Source organism: Ochotona curzoniae, unplaced genomic scaffold (genome assembly GCF_017591425.1).
Source record: "Ochotona curzoniae isolate NIBS_2020 unplaced genomic scaffold, NIBS_Ocur_1.0 scaffold_1037, whole genome shotgun sequence".
NCBI classification, from domain to species: Eukaryota; Metazoa; Chordata; class Mammalia; order Lagomorpha; family Ochotonidae; genus Ochotona; species Ochotona curzoniae.
Window position 1 is genome coordinate 12,089,395 of NW_024467083.1, and position 20,314 is coordinate 12,109,708.

Genomic DNA, 20,314 nt, shown 5'->3' on the forward strand with positions numbered 1-20,314 from the left:
TTAATTTAAAAAAAGATTTATTTATCTTTATTGGAAAGCCAGCTTTACAGAGAAAAGGACAGAAAGAGATATTCTGTCCACTGGTTCACTCCCAGAAGCGAGCCGATCTGAAGCCAGGATCCAGGAGCTTTTTCGGATCTCCCACATGAATACAGGATCCAAGGATGGCTTTGGGCCATCCTTGACTGCTTTCCCAGAACACAAGCAAGCAAGCTGGAGATCTTCATTCTAACAACTGTCCAAAGACTTCCTATACACTGAAGTCAGATTAAGTTCCCACCTCTCATGCTTCACAAAGGAGTAAAATTACAACATAGGAAAACTTGTTAGATACTCAAACCATGTCCATTTCACACCATTCATCAACATTTATGAAGCATCTTCTATATGCCAGGTATTTGCTAAGTATTAATAGCTCAGTAGAAGACAGAATACCAGTCTTCATGGAACTTAAATTCTGGCAGGCAGGTCAACAATTAACAAATAAGCATTATAAATTAACAGATATTTGAATGATTTTATTCCCTCCCTTTCCCCATTCTTCTTAATGTCCTTCTCTCTTCCCACCTTCCCTCTCCTCTTGTGTTCCTTAATCATTTTAGCATGCTTTGCTGAACTATTTTTTATTTTGAGTATTGGTAAGGAGCCAGTAGTCTATAGTTTATCATCTGGCTGTGCTATAAACATACTGTGTGACCATAAGTAACTAAGGGATCCCTTTTCTTCCTAAGGGATTTTCTCTGGAGAACAAGGATGACATTCTCTTATAAACTGCTTGGTTGGGAGGAGCAAATAAATTGAAACCCGTGAACTTGTTTAACTTAGTCCACTAAGCTACACAACGGGTTACACATTGTGTGTTACGCAATGGGTTAAGCTGCTGTTTGGCACATCAGCATCCTACATCAGAACAGGTGTTTGATTCCTGGATGCTACACCTCTGATCCAGCTCCCTGGATCTTTAACTGGAAAATCAGTGAAAATGGCCTAAGTACTTGGGTCTCTGCATCTCATATGGGGAGATCTGGAGACAATTTAGGCTCCCAGCTTTGAACTGGACCACCCTGATCATTGAAGCCATTTGAGGAGTGAACCAACAGATGGTATACCTTTCTCTGTATGTGTGTCTCTCTCTATGTGTCTCCATGTCTTTCATTCTTTATTATTATTATTATTTATTTATTTTAATTGGAAAGTCAGATTTGCAGAGTGCGATGGACAGAGTGAAAAAAATCTTCCTTCTGTTGGTTCACTTTCCAAGTAGACACGATAGCCAGAGCTGAGCTGAACTGAAGCCAGGAGTCAGGATCTTCTTCCAGGTATCCCACGTGAGTGCAGGGTCCCAAGGCTTTGGGCTGTCCTCAATTGCTTTCCCAGGCCACAAGCAGGGAGCTGGAAGGAAAGTGAGCAGCTGCGATATGAACTGGTGCCATATTGGATCCTGGTACATGTAAAGTGAGGAGTTTAGCCAATAGCCTACTGTGCCCGGCCCTTTCTCATTCTTTTAAGTAAATAAAAAATCCTTTTTATTAAAAAAAAAATGAGGACATCTTTGTAATCTAAAAAAAAAAAAAACCACAGGAAAGGTACTCAGAGCTGTTATTTTCTAAGTACACCATGGGGTACCCCATCCCAAACCACAGGGTCCCCATTCTGATGAAAAAAAAAATCTTAAACAAAAAAAAACAAGAACTATACTTTAGTAATGATATAGAGGAACTAGGTTGGGGGGGGGTGTTGAGGCTGGGATAAGGGAAATACCAGGAGCCTGTGGAACTGTATCATAAAATTTAATAATAATAATAAAATGTAAAATATAAAAAATCCCTGATAATATCTTCTGTGTATCAACTGAAGTTGTGGGATTAAAATGCTGTTTTTGGCCCTGCACCATGGCCTAGCAGCTAAAGTCCTCGCCTTGAACGTGCCAGGATCCCAAATGGGCACTGGTTGTAATCCCGGCAGCTCCACTTCCCATCCAGCTCCCTGCTTGTGGCCTGGGAAAGCAGTCAAGGACGGCCCAAAGCCTTGGGACCCTGCACCTGCATGGGAGACCTGGTGAGAAGTTCCTTGCTCCTGCCGCCATATTGGTACAGCACCGATTGTTGCATCTGCTTGGGAGGTGAATCATTGGACGGAAGATCTTCTCTGTCTCTCCTCCTCTCCGTGCTTCTGCCTTTCCAATAAAAATAAATAAATCTTAAAAAAAAAACAAGGATGCTCTTTAAAAAAATAAAATAAAAAAATAAAATGCTGTTTTTGGTGCTCTTAAGGTGAAGTCCTTTTCTGTTTAACACAATTCAGTTCAGTTTTCTGAAACACATGCTTGCGACAGAAATCACCGCTCTTCACTCCACATGGCCTGATTTGCCAGATGGTGGTAAAGGAAGATATTCCTTCAAGTTACATTTCAGCAACACACAGTTAGGGTGGAAAACCACAGCCTTGAAGTGCCCTGAGTTACCCAGTCATTAGTATGAGAATTGGACCATATTTGAGACTTGTGGAAATGGCAATAAGAGAGAGCACAAATGTAAAGACATGAAATTTGTAGCCTAGATGGCAAGTTTGGAAACTTCAAAAAGAGAGTTTATGTAACACAACACTTGTTGGCATATTTTTCTCTCAGCTGTTTCCAAAATAGATAGAGACATGATTCTAGACAAAGATCAGCTTTGGGAAAGATTTTCAAAAATGACTGATTTGATTTATTTTACTTATTGCTACTAGAATTTCCCCTGGAACTGTTGCCACTGTGAATTTGTATACAAATATACATTTATGACAGGTCATTAAAAAGTTCATGGAAAAACATATAAAATAAATTATGCCTTGGTTTCATTGTGTGTGTGCTGTTTTTTTTTTTTTTCATGAAAGTGAACCTGGCTTTTAGTTTCTGTCTCAATTAGCTTCTTTAATTACTTCTGTGTGTGTGTGTGTGTGTGTGTGTGTGTGTGTGTGTGAGAGAGAGAGAGAGACAGAGAGAGAGAGAGAGGAAGAGAGTTGTGTTTATGATGTCTCTTCAGTCACAATTTTTAAAAAATGGATCCTAAAAATACATGTTTGGCCTACATATCAGTTAGTGGCAATGTAATCCAATAATTGGGTTGAATTTCACTGAGAAAATTTCTCTGAGAAGTTGGTCTTACAGAACATGGAGGAACTTTTCCTAGAATCCTGCTCATCTTCAACCTAGCAGAGCTGAAGAACTCACAGGTCGTGTGCTTCTTGGAGCTGCCATCTGCCATTCCTTGCTAACCACTGCCCAAGGCAGTCCCCGAGAAAGACAGAAAAGCAGCCCAGCCTGACCTTTGGGATCCAGGCACTGTGGTGTGGGGAATTTTTAAAGCAGAAAAAGAGGCTATCATAGCAGATGTCTTTGCGAAAAGCATGACCTGGAAAGGTAAGCTGCGCTTGTATGCTAGGAGTGGAAAAATTTGTAGAGCATAGAAAGGAGGGCGTCTCTCCCAGTGGCCCTCACTGACCTCATCGAGCTCCTCTTGAGCTTTTCTGATGCTACAGCAGATAGCCCCAGCCTGCTGTGGTCTACTCATGTCCTAAATCACCCAGAGAAACCAACCTCAGGCATAAATAAATAAATTCCCAGAGGAATAACTCAAGGCTACACATTCCTGTATTAATTCTCATCATTGCACTCACTGTCCACTGATATTTTCTTAGGTGTTGGTTGATTTCTGTCTGAATTATTTGTATTCCATGTGAGAATATAAAGTTCATCGCATTGGGGATCTTGTATGTCTTTTTCAAGGCTGCAGCCCATTTCTAGAAGAATGCCTGCTAGCCTATAGTGGGTGTTCAATTAAATAATTATTGATTGAATAAATCAACATCCATTTTTGTCACTAGAATTGTTCTTAGTTTCCCGCTGATACTTAATTCCCAGTGGTTTTGAACATGATAGCCACTAAAAGGTTATGATGTGTAAACATCTACATGAGATATTTCTTTAAGAAATCTTTTACCTTTTTGTGTTGCAAGGAGCTCCTCTCCTGTGCAGACTATGTGCCAACCCTAAAGAAATAACTGAACAGGTCTGTCTGAAAGAGACATTTAAAAAAGTCACTCTGATAGCTTGTAGGATTGGAGCTGAGGCCAGTTAGGAGGCAAACCCATTAGAAGCAGTTAAAGGTAGTGAGAGGGTGATGAGGAAATGAATTGACAAGTCCTTTGAATTGACAAGTACAGCAACGTAGGCAGTCAATTTCACATAGAAATGTGAGAGATAAGAAGCAGTAGCACGGACTTGGAAAGTTTTAGCTGTTCTGATGGGGTGAATGATGTCATAATTAGCGTGTACATCTTAAGCAGGTTGAGTTGTTTTGAGGAGAGCAATGAGAAATGATATGTCAGGGAGACAGCAGGGTAACATAGCAACCGAAGCTGTGTCTGCAGCACCAGCATCCCATTTAGATACTTGTTCCAGTTCCAGCTGTTCCATTGCCAATCCAGTTCCCTGCTAATGGCCTGGGAAAGAAACATATGATGGCTCAAGACCTTAGGCCCCTGTATCCATGAGGGAGCTCCAGAAGCTCCTGGTTCCCAGTTTTGGATTGGCCCAGCTCTGACTGTTTTGGTCATTTGTGGAGTGAACCAGTGGATGCAAGACCTCTTTCGGTCTCTCTCTCTCTCTCTCTTAACTCTGACTTTCAATTAAAATAAATAAATCTTTAAAAAAATTAAATTATATGACTGAGTCTTGGAATATTTTGATTTGAGGTGCTGTTCTGACATGCAAAGGGAACTTATGTGTGTGGCATAATGGATTCTTTAAGAATACTCACCTCACTGAGTTGTTGAGAAGATAGATTGGTACACGCAAAGTGCTTATTTAACACAAGATCTGCCGCAGTATTCAGCTAATCTAATTGTGTTTGATGACTAGAGGAAGGCTACTTAGAGCAATGGAGAAGCAGAATCCAGTGGAGTAGTGGAAAGGAGCAGCAGCTGTGCAGGAGAGTCAAGACACTGAGCAAGGAGTAGCTGGTAGCTTCAGGGAGGGTGAGAGTCATCCGTGGCCTTAGGGCAAGGTCAGAGGAACCATGTGGGTTTATGGGGTAAATGGAAATAACCTCTATTCAGAGATGGTGAATGGAACACTTTCACTTCCCTCTACTCTTAACCTGTCACGATGCGATAGTAAAGGGAATTTGTCTTTTTGTAAATAAAGAACCTGACATGATGACAACAAAATTTTGGGAATACTAAAAAGGAGATATGTGTTATCCTGCTTAGTATGATTAAGAAAACAGAATCTTGTCACTGGTGCTGAGGCAAAGGAGGGTACGTTTCTGTCTACAGTTCCGGCATCCCCTAAGGGCACCAATTCAAGTCCCAGCTGCATAATTTCTAACCCAACACCCTGCTTATGGTCTGGGAAAGCAGTGGAGAATGCCTCAAGTACTTCCGTCTCTGCACTAAATAGCAGACCTGGACGAAACTCCTGGTTTCAGATTGGTTCAGTTTGGGCTGTTGCAAGGCATTTGGGAAGTGAATCAGCAGATGGAAGATTTTCTCTCTCTTTCTCAGATAAAACTAAACCAAATCTTATATAAACAAAGCAGCATATTAATATTTCAAAGCAGAAAACGCTGAAGCAAATGAGTCTAGAAATTGGGTGTTGCAAGTACCTCTGAAAGTGGTGTTGAAATTAGCATGCAAACTCAGTCTGCATAAGAAGCGATGAGTTCCAGTCTCACTCCCTCATTCTTCCCTACCAAGATCCAGTCCAGCAGGGCGGAATCTCTAGAATGAGGACAAAAGACAGGAAGAAAGGGTCAACAGCTACTCAAGCAGGCTAAAGTGGAAATCTACTCTGTGCTTAGTGAGAGCCCCGGGCCCAGTCTCCCATTTCCTGGTTTACTCCCAGAATTGCAATAGGTTTATTATACCTTCTGGAAAGGAGAATAGAGATTTTTCTCTGGATAAATTAATAGCTCAGAGTAAAACACTTAAAAATACTGTTAGGAAGTCCCAATGAAATGACTTGGCTGCATCATGTTACAATGATGTCTAACGACACATGGAGCCTGAACAGTCTTTGTGTGTGTGTGTATGCAAACGCTCATGTGTGTGCTTGCAGGCTTAACAGGTGCGGGCATTCTAACACAGAGGGTAAGATGCCCACTTGCAATGTCTGTATCTCATACTGCATGACTTAATTTGAGTTCAGACTTGTCTTTCAATTCCAGTCCTCTGCCACTGCAGATACTAAGAGGCAGCACGTGATGGTTCAAATATCTGGGTTCCTGTCATCAAAAATGAGACCAGATTGAGTTCCTAGATCCTGGCTTTTGGTTGGCTCAGCCTTGACTGTGCAGATACAAGGGACATGAACCTGTGGTTCTCTTAGTCTTTTGCCTTTCAAATAAATAAATTTAACACCAATCTTTAAAACTCATAAAGTATGAAAAAATCTTAACAAATAGTAGCCAAGGATCACTGATGATGCCAGCTTAGAAGCTAACATGAAAATTAGATTTAAAAAAGATAATTCAGAGGACACAAGACAAAGCAGGATTAAAAAAAATAAGAAAGAAAAGTCAGTGGACAGTCAGAAAGCAAAAATGAGTTTTTGAAATTAAATATTTGACAACCTTGATTTACTTTGTCTTTCTGCATGCCAGCACAGCTTAGGCTTTCAGTAAATATTGGTTGAATGAGAAGAATGGCTTACGAGGTAAAGTTAGGGATATAGCGCACAGAGATATGAAGCGACACTCAGGATTGATACATGGGTTCTACTATCAAAATAAGATGGATTTTCAGTAAAATGATACAAAAGATGGAGAGAGTCAGATTAATAAGTGAATAAGTCCATGATAATTAATCTTCAACGGAGGAGAAGATGTTTCTAAGTTGACATATACTCTGAGTGCCTTGGAAAATATGTACACACAAAAAAAAAAAATCAGAGAGGGCCCAGTGTGATAGCATAGTGAGTAAAGTCCTTGCTTTGAATGCACCGGGATCCCATATGGGCAGCTGTTCTAATCCCAGCGGCCCTGCTTCCCATCCAGCTCCCTGCTTGTGGCCTGGGATAGCAGTCAAGGACAGTCCAAATCTTTGGGACACTGTACCCACGTGGGAGACCTGGAAGAAACTCCTGGCTCCTGGATTAAGATTGACTCAGCTCTGTCCATTGCAGCCGCTTGGGGAATGAACCATTGGATGGAAGATCTTCCTCACTGTATATTTGCCTTTCCAATAAAAAAAAAAAAATCTTAAAAAAAAAATAATCAGAGAGCTACACCACAGCAGCCCACCCTGAACTTTAGCAAGCTCATGATGAGGCGGGGATCCTAAAACTTGGGTAGCGGTGGGGAATGGAACAATGTACATTATCATTCATGGTGATTGTATCACAATAAATGCTCTAAAATTTAGTGGCTTAAAACTACAGCGTATCTGTCTGTGAAGCTTACTGAGAGACAACGATCCAGGAATCCAGGGTGCCTCTGATTCAGAATCTGTAAAAAATTTCTGTCAGAAAACTTGAGCAGGGGATGTTTCCAAGTTACTCCTTGGATATTCAGGAAGTCTTGAACAGCCTAGGGCAGAATTAGCTGGGCAAGTCTATCTTTCCTTACCTCTATCTCTGTATCTCTCTTCCACTCATTGGTATCCACATCACTGCAATGGCTTGAAAGTATGCATCCACCCAAAATACATATATTTGAATATTAATTCCAATTCATAGGTTGGAGGTGTTTTGGACACAGAGTCCTCATGAATTAATGTCTTTGTGGAAGAGACTCCAGAGAGGTGCGTGGCCTCCCAACGTTGTTTTTTGTGTGAGGAACAGGGTTTGTCCTACCACCAGATGGGGAAACAGCAATGCTGTGACTTCTCGGAGGGAGCAGGAGACTTCACCAGTTACCAAATCCGCAGATACGTTGACCTGAAAATTCTCAGGCTACATAAATATAAGCAACACATTTCCATGCCTATGAATTGCTTTAGTTTAAGACACTTTGGTGTTGCAGTAGGAATAGGGTAAGACAATTGTGACATGAGTGCTAAATGTGTGGGAGTGTTGGAGAGCAAAGAAAAGAGAGAAAGACAGAGACAAGCACATAGAAAGAAACATTTCTAATGGCACAGTCTTGTGAGTCAGTCACTGAGCATCATTTTAATCTCATGCTAGTAACAAAAGGAAAGCAGGCTCAGGTGGAGGCAATACAGGTTCCAGCTTTCACCAGGGAAGTAAAAATGCTACATTGCAAGAAGGGCGTGGAAGGGGGTGAGGGGAGAGAACAATACAATAAAAGAAGCTTCCACACAAAGTAGGGAACTCACAGTAGGCATCACAGTTCCCAGCAGCAACATTGGACACCAGAAGGCCAGAGAACAGTGCCCTCCAAGCCCTGAAAAAAAATATTTACAGCCTAGAATTCTATATTCAGCCAAATTATGGATAAAATGTGAAAATAAGGCAGACATCTGTAAGCAATCAATATCTTACGGAATTTATTTTCCATAGTCTCTTATGTAGGAAATAGCTAGAAGTTGTGTTCCATGGGTAGAAATGCTTAGGAAAGAATGGAGATACAGGGAATGCAAATCCCATCAGGAGAATGGCAAAGAGAACCCCAGGATAACAACCAAACACTACGTGGGACTCAGACGGAGGATGGAGAGTTGAGAGCCTTTGCCCCTTGAATTTGTTGTGTATTCTTATGTGTTTCTGAATCTTGAAAGTGTGTGAAGGAACTGGTAATGAGTACTTAGAAAACTGTGCAAAGAAAGGGACAAACACATGGAAGCAAGTGTATTGCAGTGCATGCATAGTGAAATGTATACATTTACAAGGTCATAATAACATCAAAATTAATATTTGCCTATATTTGTAAGTTTAGAGATTGTGTGCATGAGAGGCAACAGTGTGTTTAAAACTAATTCCTAATAGGCAAATGGTAAAGGCAACACAGCATATCTATAATTGGAAAAGCTAAAAATGCCAATTTAAGCACCTTACAGGAGATCAGGGACATAATTTCAAAAAGGGAAAGTGAAATAGGTAAAAGCAGCTACCACTGGAAGCAAATATAGAAGGATAAAAAATTTTTATAAATGAATGATTTTCATTTAAATAGTTCACATTTATGCCTATTACATTAAAATAAAAATTATAGGGCCCAGTGTGATAGCGTATTGGTTAAAGTCCTTGCCTTGAATGAGCCAGAATCAGATCTGGGACAGGAACTGGAACCCACATGGAATCCCTGTGCATGCAAGGTGAGGACTCAACCACTAGGTTACTGAGCTGGGCCCATTTCATTGAGTTTTAATATAAATTTTCCCCAAGCCAAAAAATAAATTTGTATCTGTCAAAATGAAATATTCATTGCATAGATCTTATGGAAGATCCAAATATTTTTATTTCATAACTAATATTTATATCATGTTGACATAATATTCATGAAACTTTTTGCTTTTTTGTGTGATTCCTATTAAAATGAAAAAAAGTATTAATTAGTTGTAATTATATAAAGTTGGATGTTAGATATGATCTGGAGAGAAGAACCAAAGACAGTTCAGTGATTACAATTGATGCACAACTGCTTCGGAAGAATTGTCCCAAGACTGGCTGACAACTTGGAATCACACGAGATCAGCACTAACTTTCTGTTAAGGCAGCCATGGAGATTAGCTGAAGTCATTTTGGATACCAGTTCCACACAATGATGGCTCATGATGTTGTTGAAGTGCTGTGAAACTCAATCACATAATCTTATAAATTGAAACAAAATACAGTCTGAACTCAATTTCTCCTACACAGAATATCAAAAAATGCCTTTAGCAAGTACAAAATCATGCCTCTTAGGGGAACAGAAAATGAAAAAACTTTTTTTTTTTGGTAAGATTTAGTTATCTTCTTTGTAAAAGCAGATTTATAGAAAGGAGAGACAGAGAGAAAGATCTTTCATCAGTTGATTCACTCCCCCAGGTGGCCCCAAAGGCGGGAGCTGAGCCAATGCGAAGCCAAGAACTCTTTTGGGTCTCCCAGTGGGTACGGGGTCCCAAGGTTCTGGGCCATCCTTCGCTAATTTCCCTGTCTACAAGCAGAGAGCTGGCTGGGAAGTGGAGTAGCAAGACATGAACTGGTTCCCATATGGGATGCTGGCACTAGGAGATGGAATATTAGGCAGTTAAGCCATTGAACTAACCCAGAGAAAAGGACTTTTTAATGGAACAAGACAGATCTTTAAAGTCAATTTTGGTTAAAATTCTTCAACTTTCAATATTTTGCAAAAACAAATAGCCAAGTAAAGATATACCTCACTTCTTCTAGGATATCACAAGTGAGAGACTTACATTCAAGATATGCTAGTTTCAAGATTCATTTATCTCTAACAATGGCAATAAACCTAGAATAAAAATTAGTATGTGTAACTTGCTTTTTATGCCAGAGAAAGTTGAAATCTAAGATAGTAACAGGGATATCTTAGAGGTAAACTGAATTCTCACTACTATATTTTGTGAGCAAACAGAAGGAGTCCAAAAGCTCAAAATTTAAAGCAATGGCCAGTAAAAGGAAATGGTTATTACTCTGATTAGTGCATTTACTAAAATATGATACTTATTCCACAAATAGGTACAATTAATAAGTGTTTTTAATGTTTAAGGAGAGGAGATGGCAATACTAAATTGACTTGCTTATCACACATTGAATATGTGTATATTGGGTTTTAAGGCTGCATCGCACAAATATTTGGAGCTAAAATTATGAAATTGTGCAAACTGGATTCAGCACTATGATATAGCAGGTGAAACTGCTACCTGCAATGCTGGCATTCCATTTGGGTGCTGATTTCAATACTGGCAGCCCCACTTCTTATCCAGCTCATTGATAATGGCCTGGGAAAAGCAGCAGAGAATGAGCCATTTGTTTGGGCTGCTGCCAACCCCAAGGGAGACCTACATTAAGCTCCTGGCTCCTGGCTCTAGCCTGGCCTAGTGCTGGCTGTTGCAGCCATCTGGGGAGTGAATAAGTGGATGGAAGATCTTTGTCTCTCCCTCTCTCTCTTCCTCTTTCTCTCTCTACTTCTTCCAAAATAAAGAAATCCTTAAGAAAAAGAAACAAAACAAAACAAACCCAGATTGTGTAGCCTGGTCACCTGTTGCCTCTTGTTGACCAACCACAATGTAGAGATTTAATGAGTTTCTAACACTTCTGTCTGAAATATGAATAGACAATGTAGACCTTCTGACAGTTGGAAAAACCACTGATACAAAAAAGTGAGAGAAAAAAACAGGATAATAAAGCCCATCAAAAAAATAGAAGAAAGTAACAACAACACCAACACCATAATATCTTCAGAGGTATGTGAAAACACGGTGTCTCTGACAGATAAGCAAGTCTTTGTCAAACTATAACACCTGTGAAAGAAACTAGAATGCTTGGAAATGAAAAATATGATAGTGGGAAGGGAAATAGTGACTGAAATGTTGAAAGATAAAAATTGAGAAATCTCCCAGAGACAAGAACAAAAAGTTCAAAAACGAGATAAGATATAACAAAATTAACAACAACAAAAAAGCTCAGATATTTCACACTCTGAATAGTGGGTATTGTATTTAGGAAAGAGAAAATAGAGAAAGAGAGAAAAAAAGAAAGAAAAGATGAAGCTGTCAAAGGAATAATTTCAGGTAATTTCCAGAGCTGCTAAGTGACTAGAAAAATATGTGGTCATTTCACCATAGAAATCCAAGGGGACAGAGATGTTTCTAGAAACGTCCAAGGATGCAATGATTAGTCATGCAGTGGTCTGCAACCAGCTTGGTTTCACACTTTTTATTCTAGGAATTAAAAAAAAAATGATGTCTTAAATTTTCTCAGGGAAAATTACATGCAACCTATTTCTTGACCTTAAGTCAGAATAATTTTAGAACACATTTAGACTAATTTTAGAACACATTTTTTAAAAATCAGACATGCAAGAATTTAGGAAACTTATTAAACAGTCCTGTTTTCTTTTTTAAAAGATTTATTCATTTATTCATTCATTCATTTATTTGATTGGAAAGTCAGATTCACAGAGAGAAGGAGAGACAGGGAGAAAGATCTTGCATCAACTGGTTCACTCTCCATTGGTTGCAATGACTGGAGCTGAGCCAATCCAAAGCCAGGAACCAGGAGCTTCTTTCTGGGTCTCTCATATGTGTGCAGGGTCCCAAGGCTTTGGGATGTCCACTACTGCTTTCCCAGGCCACAAACTGGGAGCTGGATGGGAGGTAAAGCAGCTGGGACATGAACCTGCACCCATATGGAATACCAGCTCACACAAAGTGAGAATTTAGCTGCTAGGCCACCACACTGGGCCTCAATCTTGCTTTCTAATAGTAAAATATTTAGCACTCATTAAGTACGGTTGGAAGTCTATAGATATTCTCTAAAACTGATAGAAAGGAAATAGGAGTTATAAAACAGTGGGGTTTGAAGATTTGCAAGTAGTTACTAGAGAAAACTGTAGGACTTGCAGTAATTTGGAGGATTAACCTGATCAGGGGACCATTGAGGAGTGAGGCTCTTCTTCACACACTTTAGGGAAAGAATGTCAGTCCTTAGTTGATCTTTTAAAAGAATTATCATGCAATTAGGAGAGAGTAAAATGGACAGATTTAGTAAATAGAAATACAGCGTACTTGATCCAGGTTGCTTTTGCTAGCTTATGCCTTAAAGATTGCATGGTATTTCAACTGTCTACAAGAGTAACAGCAGTGAGCACACGGAATCCAAGAAGACTCTTTTAAGTCAAAGATTTAGGACTGAGCTATTTAATGTGAAATAGGCATGACATGGCAACCTTAGCACAATGAGGAATAAGGTAGGAATTTAGGCTTGGCTTGCAGACAGCAGCGGAAAGGAATGGGCTGGGAGCCAGGAAGATAGCATGAGGATGCAATTCTTACAGCCTCTCTCTTGAGAGCGATAGGAAGGGACTTGTGTGGGAACCAAAAACTTAGGATTGCCAGGGTGATATTGTTGGAAAAAACAGCTTTGCTTACTTTCTAATTTTGTTTTAGTGGTCATCTACATTTTAAAATTCATAGGTGTGTTCTAAGAATGAATCTTGCTAAGTAATTATCTTCAAAATATTGTATGTAACTTACATATTGGATCAATACTGAATGCATCTGCACCAAAAGCATTCATAAGAAAAGGACCAATTTCCCCTACATAATTCTCAGACATGGTTGAGGTTTATCTGGTGGTTTGGAGTTGTGGTTGAGTGTGCAACCTGCATTAAGGTCAAGTTCCATGGTAACCAAGTTACTTAATACATTTGGGGCTCAATTTACTTATTTGCAAAAATCAGGAAAATAATGATACCCAGTTTATAGGATTCCTGTAAGAATTCAATGAATTAATGTGTGTAACACTTAAGATTTGGTGCACAAATATTAGTACTAAAGCTTTGCATTAAATGTTATGCACCAACAACCCAACGCTTCAAAAACATCCATTAATATATGTGTGTATAAACTCTGTATGCACAGTTGAAAATTAAGTGATTTTAAAAGGACATTCATAAGCTGACTTTGACATCCATTTTATAATCCGAAATGAGTACAAACTCAAAATGTGGGAATCTGATTCCTTTCAGGAACTTACATTTGGATTCCTGAACTCTTAAGTGACTGGTGTCTGTACCGAGACACAGACATCTGCAGTACTGGAGTTGTAGAAAGCAGCTCTGTTCCCCCAGCTGAGAACTCAGCAAATCACTAACGCTGTCCAATGCCTTGCCCTCCTCAGTAAAATGGCCAGCACTGCTTGCTTGCTTCATGGAGCAGTTGTGGTGCATTAAACAATGCACATTCTTCCAATTCTTTTTCTATTAAAAAGCAAGCAAACAAACAAAACTAACGAATTAGTGGGGAGTGTGTATCGCAAAGTCTCCATTTTGTTGTGCTAGGTAGGCACAGTGGTCTAACTTTTCTTGTAAATTAAAGCCCTCACACCAGACTTGAGTCTATTCTTGAGTCCAGGGTACCTACCGTTATCTTGATTTCCATGCTGCATGCATATATGGCTAACGAACTTATGGGTGGTGTGTTGTGTGCCACGCCGGTGGTGAGGGCTTTCAGGCTGCTGTGAATTAGTAACTGTCGCTTTTTCTCTCTTTCTCTCTCTTTTTTGCAAACTCATAAAATCTCAGAGCCAGGGGTCTGTTGTTTATTCGTTCAGACGCTTTCTGAGTCATTCAGGTACAGGGTGTGTCTACCAATTGAAACTGCACAGCGGAGGAAGTTTTGCATTCACATCTGCCTGGATGGAAAGGAGGTGAGACCAGGGACTGAGTGGAAACCTTGGTGACAGTAAGGACAGGGGCACAAGTGCACGGAGGTTTCCACTCGGGCAGATCTGTGCACCTCCCTGTCCCGAAGCTCTTCCCAGCTAAGCTTAAGCATGAGAGCCTTGGGAACATTAGGGTTTGGGTGCTTTATGAGTCACGCCCTCCCCCACCCCAAGAAGAAAGTGAGGGAAGGGTGTCTGTCTCAAGCTGGGCAGCTGCAGGCTTTCGACTGGGCTGGGCTGGGCTGCGCGGCTCTTCCCTTTGGACATTCCTGAGCTTCCCACTCTTTCTAAATCATCCAGGACTCGCAGCAGCCCCCTTCCTCAAAGGCCTCGCCACTGGCTAGAATCTGGGACACTCAGTCTCATTTTGCGTCCAGCTGAGGGCGGGCAACGCTCGCACAACACCAGCCCCGGCGCTTGTCCATTCCACTTGTACGCCCCAAGAAACCACTTCGTGTTGGTCAGACCAGCTAGGCGGCAGCGGGATCCGGGCAGCGAGAGAGGGCTGTCGCCCGGCCTCCACGGCCCATTCCGCTCCCGGGCTGTTCGTCCTCTCAGGTCCTCTGCTATCCCCTTTCCAGACCCTCTGCGCCCGGGACTTCTGCGCCCGACTCCGAGCTCGGAACTCGGGATCCTGCAAGGGCAGCAGGCTGGAGAAACCAGGCGGTGCGCTACGAGACTTGGGTAAGACTTTTCGCAAGAAACAAAGTTTCTTTTTTTAAAAAAAGTTTCTAAAGCTCCCTGGCTCCTCTCCTTCCCAGGGCGCGGAGCAGCGGCGGGGCGCGTACAAGGGCCGAGATTTATACATTAGAATCCAGGGGGCAGTACGCTCCACCCCCATTCTGGTCTTTTCATTTGCTGGTTGGTGGTGTGGGGGGAGGGGTGTCATGTATGGATTTATTTATTTTAGTTCAGTTTGCCCCAGATCTTTCCTGGACAGTTTGTCACATCAGCCCAGATCCGGGGGCCCCCCAGCTGCCGGTGGAAGGCGTGGGGGGTTAAGGCATTAACCCCTCCCCGCCTCTTCCTAGAGCAGCCACTCTGCCGCGGCGCGGCGCTCGGAGGCGAACGCAGCGGCCAGCGCCAGCGGTTCTGCCCTTTGGAGTGCTCGGCTGCACAGGCAGGGGACCCCAGTCGAGTAAGTTTGCGAGAGCGCGACGCAGTCCCTTGCGGGCCGCAGCAAGATGAGGAGCGCGGCGCGCGGAGCCGGAGCTCTCCGAACGCAGCTGCGTCCCGCCTGAGCGAGGTACGGGGCTGCGAGCTGCGCGCGCCGGGCAGGGGGACCCTCAGAAGGGACGGGGCCCGAGTCAGAAACGAATTTTTAAACCGGAACGAAGTAAACGGAAAGTTTGAAAAAAAAAAAATTCAGATCTGGGATACCGATGAGCCCTGCTCCACCGAGTTGCTCTGGTGGGTGGTGGTGGAGGTGGTGGGGAACGCTGGTGGTGTGGAGTTTGAAAAAGGGCTAGTTCGTAACTCCCGATTGTGGAACCGACTGGGGTTGGGGGATGGCGGGTGGAAGCCGCGGTTGATTGCAAGGGAGAAAGGGAAGACGCTTAGTTTTGGAAACCCTATAGACAAAGAATCTGCGGGACGCGGAGGGGTAGCTTTAACTTGTCCTGCAGGCAAGTTGGGGTGTCGAGTGAGGTGAAAATGCGGAGCCTGTGGGCGCGTTCAACCCTTGTCTGCCTGACTTGCTTCGGTCGCCACTGCTCCACTTTTCTCTCCGCTGCTTTGCCCTGAAACTTTTAAAGAACAACTTCAGAGAGGGCTGTTGGAAACTGTGGCTGGGTGTCATTCCTTTCACACTTTCTGGTTATTTGAAAGGAGGCAGTATGCTCGGGGGAGGGGGACGGGGAGCAGCCATAAATAAAACTGCGCCCTCGAACTTAGCGGTGCACCAGACCTCGGAGTGTGTGCATTTCTGGAGTGCACGTTTACACTGGAGATTAGGAATGCGGTGACATGAACTGCTGTTATCTTTAGCCATGTAACTTCTCTCTTTCTTTGGTGTGTGTGTTTAAAACCAAACTGCAAACATTCATACAGCCAAGTGATGTACAAAACTTCGAGGATTTACTGCAACCTCTTATGAATGGCTTACACCGAGTACCTTTAAATTTACTTGCATTGACTTGTGGGGAGAGGGGAGGAGGGGTAGAAGCAGAAAGAAGGAAAACAGCTTGGCTTCAGCGAGGCGCTAAGCTTTCCTGTTTACCGCAAGACGGGGCGGACCCGCCTGCCCACATCTCGCTGCGCCCTTGGACCCCGAGCACACCTGCTCCCAGAGAGTTATAAATAGAGTCCAAAAAATGACTTGAGCTGTCAAATGATTTTCGTGCACATCTAATTTCTTGCATGGAAATTAAGAGGTGGTGCTTGTGCCCTTGAGCTTGGCGGGGGTGGGGGATAATGTGGGGCGAGGAAAGATGTGTGCGTCTCCACCCTCAGACTGGCGGTTAGGCTCCTGTGAAGAGCAACTTAGGGTGGTGGTGAGCGTACAGCTTAGAAGGTGGCCGCCTTAGAGAATCTCTCGAATGGAAATCAGAGCGTCGAGGGTGGGGCGAAGAGGTGAGACTGGGGTCACAATGGGACACTCCTTAAGCTCCGATAGCCCCCAGCCCTGGACTTCCTATTTCCATTTGACTGGATGTGACAATAGGGAAAGTTTCATCTTGTCCTTTATCGATTTTTCAATTGGGGGTAAATATGTGGGATTTCATTCTCCTCTCCTCTCCTCTCCTCTCCTCTCCTCTCCTCTCCTCTCCTCTCCTCTCCTCTCCTCTCCTCTCCTCTCCTCTCCTCTCCTCTCCTCTCCTCTCCTCTCCTCTCCTCTTCCTCTCTCTCTCTTCCCCCTTTTGCAAGAATTTTATTAGCCAAAAAAAGTTGCTCTCTCGACATTTCCCTCATCCAAATCAAAAAGAACAACACTTGGAGCAGTGCCTTAACTAGCATGAATTATGCCAGTGTGCTGAGGCTTTCTCCCTGACTCTCTTCTTTGTGACTTGTTTCAGGCTGCGGTTTCCGAGGCCCCTCTCCAGGCAAGGAAAAGCTACACAAAAAAGCCTGGCTTGCTCCCTGCACCTCCTCTGCAGTGAGTGACAGCTCTCGCCTTAGCCTCGCCCCCTAGCGTTGGTCCGGAGCCCAGCTCCCGGTTCCCGGCTCCGAGGCAGGACAGGCGCTGGCACCATGGGGCCCACCAACGTTCCACTGGTCAAGGCCCTCCGCACCTCGGTCTCCGACTACGTCAACTACGACATCATCGTCCGGCATTACAATTACACCGGGAAGCTGAATATCGGCGCGGATAAGGACAATGGGATTAAACCGACGTCCGTGGTTTTCATCCTCATCTGCTGCTTCATCATCCTGGAGAACATCTTTGTTTTGCTGACCATTTGGAAAACCAAGAAATTCCACCGCCCCATGTACTACTTTATTGGCAACCTGGCCCTCTCGGACCTGCTGGCAGGAGTGGCCTACACCGCCAACCTGCTGTTGTCTGGCGCCACCACCTACAAGCTGACGCCGGCGCAGTGGTTCTTGCGGGAAGGGAGCATGTTTGTGGCCCTGTCCGCGTCGGTGTTCAGCCTCCTGGCCATCGCCATTGAGCGCTACATCACCATGCTGAAGATGAAGCTGCACAACGGGAGCAACAGTTTCCGCTCCTTCCTGCTCATCAGCGCCTGCTGGGTCATTTCGCTCATCCTGGGCGGCCTGCCCATCATGGGCTGGAACTGCATGAGCACGCTGTCCAGTTGCTCCACAGTGCTGCCGCTCTACCACAAGCACTATATCCTCTTCTGCACCACCGTCTTCACCTTGCTTCTGCTCTCCATAGTCATCCTCTATTGCAGGATCTACTCCTTGGTCAGGACTCGGAGCCGCCGGCTGACCTTCCGCAAGAACGCCTCCAAGGCCAGCCGCAGCTCTGAGAAATCGCTGGCACTGCTCAAGACGGTGATCATCGTCCTGAGCGCCTTCATCGCCTGCTGGGCCCCGCTCTTCATCCTGCTGCTGCTGGACGTGGGCTGCAAGGTGAAGACATGCGACATCCTCTTCAAAGCCGAGTACTTCCTGGTGCTGGCTGTGCTCAACTCTGGCACCAACCCCATTATTTACACTCTGACCAACAAGGAGATGCGCCGGGCCTTCATCCGGATCATGTCCTGCTGCAAATGCCCCAGTGGAGACTCCGCGGGCAAGGTCAAGCGCCCCATCATCGCGGGGGTGGAATTCAGCCGCAGTAAATCGGACAACTCCTCGCACCCCCAGAAGGACGATGGGGACAACCCCGAAACCATCATGTCTTCTGGAAACGTCAACTCTTCTTCCTAAAACTCACAGCTGACAACCCGTGGGAAGCACTGTGACATGGGTCGCCCACCACCCCCAGTGTGGTACCGCGACTAGCTGCCGGGGAGGAGCTGCCGCGAGCCAAAGGGAGGACGGGGGAGAACAGCAGAGTGTGGTGTGGCGTGTGGTGCTGGCGGAGGTTGCGTTGATGCCAGTGAACAATGCACTGGGAAGGGTGGAGATCAGGCCCCGGCCTGGAGTCAGCTTCCTTTCCTGTGGAGCTTTGATTTTGCACTGAGCCAAAGGTCTAGCATTGTCAAGCTCCCAAAGGGTTCCATTGGTCCCTCCTTACAAAGACTAACTGTCCCCATGTGAAAGCCGTCCCTTTTGTCTGGAGCGTCTTGAAAAGATGTTTTCTTTCACCTTAGTTACAAATCCAAGTGAGCATGTGCACTTCTGCTTGTCTCTGGGATGCTCGAGCCATCTCTCCCCCCCCCCCCACCTCTCCTCAAACTTCTTTACTTTATATTTTGGCTATATGGTAGTCATCAGAGCTGAAGTTGTGGCCCCCAGACCATTGCTTGATGATGTGCTGCGTGGGGGCTGATTTGGGTAGGTAGGCAGGAAGATGGAGTGGGTGTGGAGAAGTAAAGCAATTTCATTTGCTGAGGCCAAAGTTTCCATGTAAGCTGGAGTTTTCTTTTTTAATTTGGTGAAGTCACTTTGATTCTTTTTTTCTGATAGCAAAACAATGGCATTTTTACGATGAAATGTGTGTTACAGCATCCTATGCATTGTGGCTGTAATCTATGTGAGGAAGTCCACTTTAAATGGTATCAGCCAGGATCCTTAGTGCTAGAGGAGAAACCAGCAAACAAAACAAGGTGAGAACAGACTGGGAATTAACTTCTGTAAACCAAGAGAGATTTTTTAATGACTTTTTCTAACGAATACAGCATCTGTCTTTGGCACTTTTGTTGATGTTTATTTCAGTGTTAAGCGATTCATTTTAACCAACAGGATGGTGGTATTTTGTTGTGTTAAAAGAACTCTTTATGATTTTTGAATGTATTTGTTTTAGCAGATGTCATCTTATTGGAGTTTCTAACCTGTGTTAACACCATTGAATGTGTAGTTCTAAGACTATACCATCCTCATTTGCCCTTGAAAGCATTACATTAACTGATAGGGAACAGCAGGACTTTTTTTTAGTACAGATGTTCATTAGATAGTAATTGAAGATGTGTATAAATGTTACAAAGAATAAAAATATATTACTGTCTCTTTAGTATGATTTTCAGTGCAATTAAACCAAGAAATGTCTTTTTAAAAAAATAGTATTTAATAGGTTTCTGACTTTTGTGAATCATTTTGCACATAGCTTTATCAACTTTTAAACATTAATAAACTGATGTTTTTTAAAGATCTGTTTGCGATGAGCATTTTTAAACATAATCATTAAGGTATTTTCTTTGACCTTGGGACTCTTTGGAAATACAGTGAAGGGTGTACTGTTATTCTTTAAAGGATCTTTACCTTGATAACATGAAAAAGATGTGGTTTGTTTAGAAACCACTGCATCTTTTTCAGGAAGAGAAACCCCAATAAGTTAGCATTGAAGAATAGTAACAAATGAGATAAAACCACCAACCTTCCAAATACCTAATAAGCAAATGAATGCAATTTTGTAAAGCC

General features: G+C 43.3%; 1 protein-coding gene across 5 annotated transcripts; it reads left to right on the plus strand.

Moving 5' to 3' along the window:
- Positions 1-14,337: 14,337 nt before the first annotated feature.
- Positions 14,338-20,042, plus strand: S1PR1 (sphingosine-1-phosphate receptor 1). Of its 5 annotated transcripts, none has more exons than XM_040998457.1 (3): positions 14,338-15,007; positions 15,355-15,569; positions 17,338-20,042. In XM_040998457.1, the coding sequence occupies exon 3, from the start codon at positions 17,513-17,515 to the stop codon at positions 18,659-18,661; it is 1,149 nt and encodes a 382-aa protein (XP_040854391.1). In that variant the 5' UTR covers positions 14,338-15,007; positions 15,355-15,569; positions 17,338-17,512; the 3' UTR covers positions 18,662-20,042. The 5 variants fall into 5 exon arrangements, with proteins under 5 accessions (XP_040854391.1, XP_040854390.1, XP_040854393.1 ...); XM_040998456.1 differs by having other exon boundaries at positions 15,360-15,569; XM_040998459.1 differs by lacking the exon at positions 15,355-15,569.
- The last annotated feature ends 272 nt before the right edge of the window (positions 20,043-20,314 follow it).

Excerpts from the sequence above, each read along its gene's own strand:
- S1PR1 (XM_040998457.1), top strand. The coding sequence starts at position 17,513 with ATGGGGCCCACCAACGTTCCACTGGTCAAGGCCCTCCGCACCTCGGTC.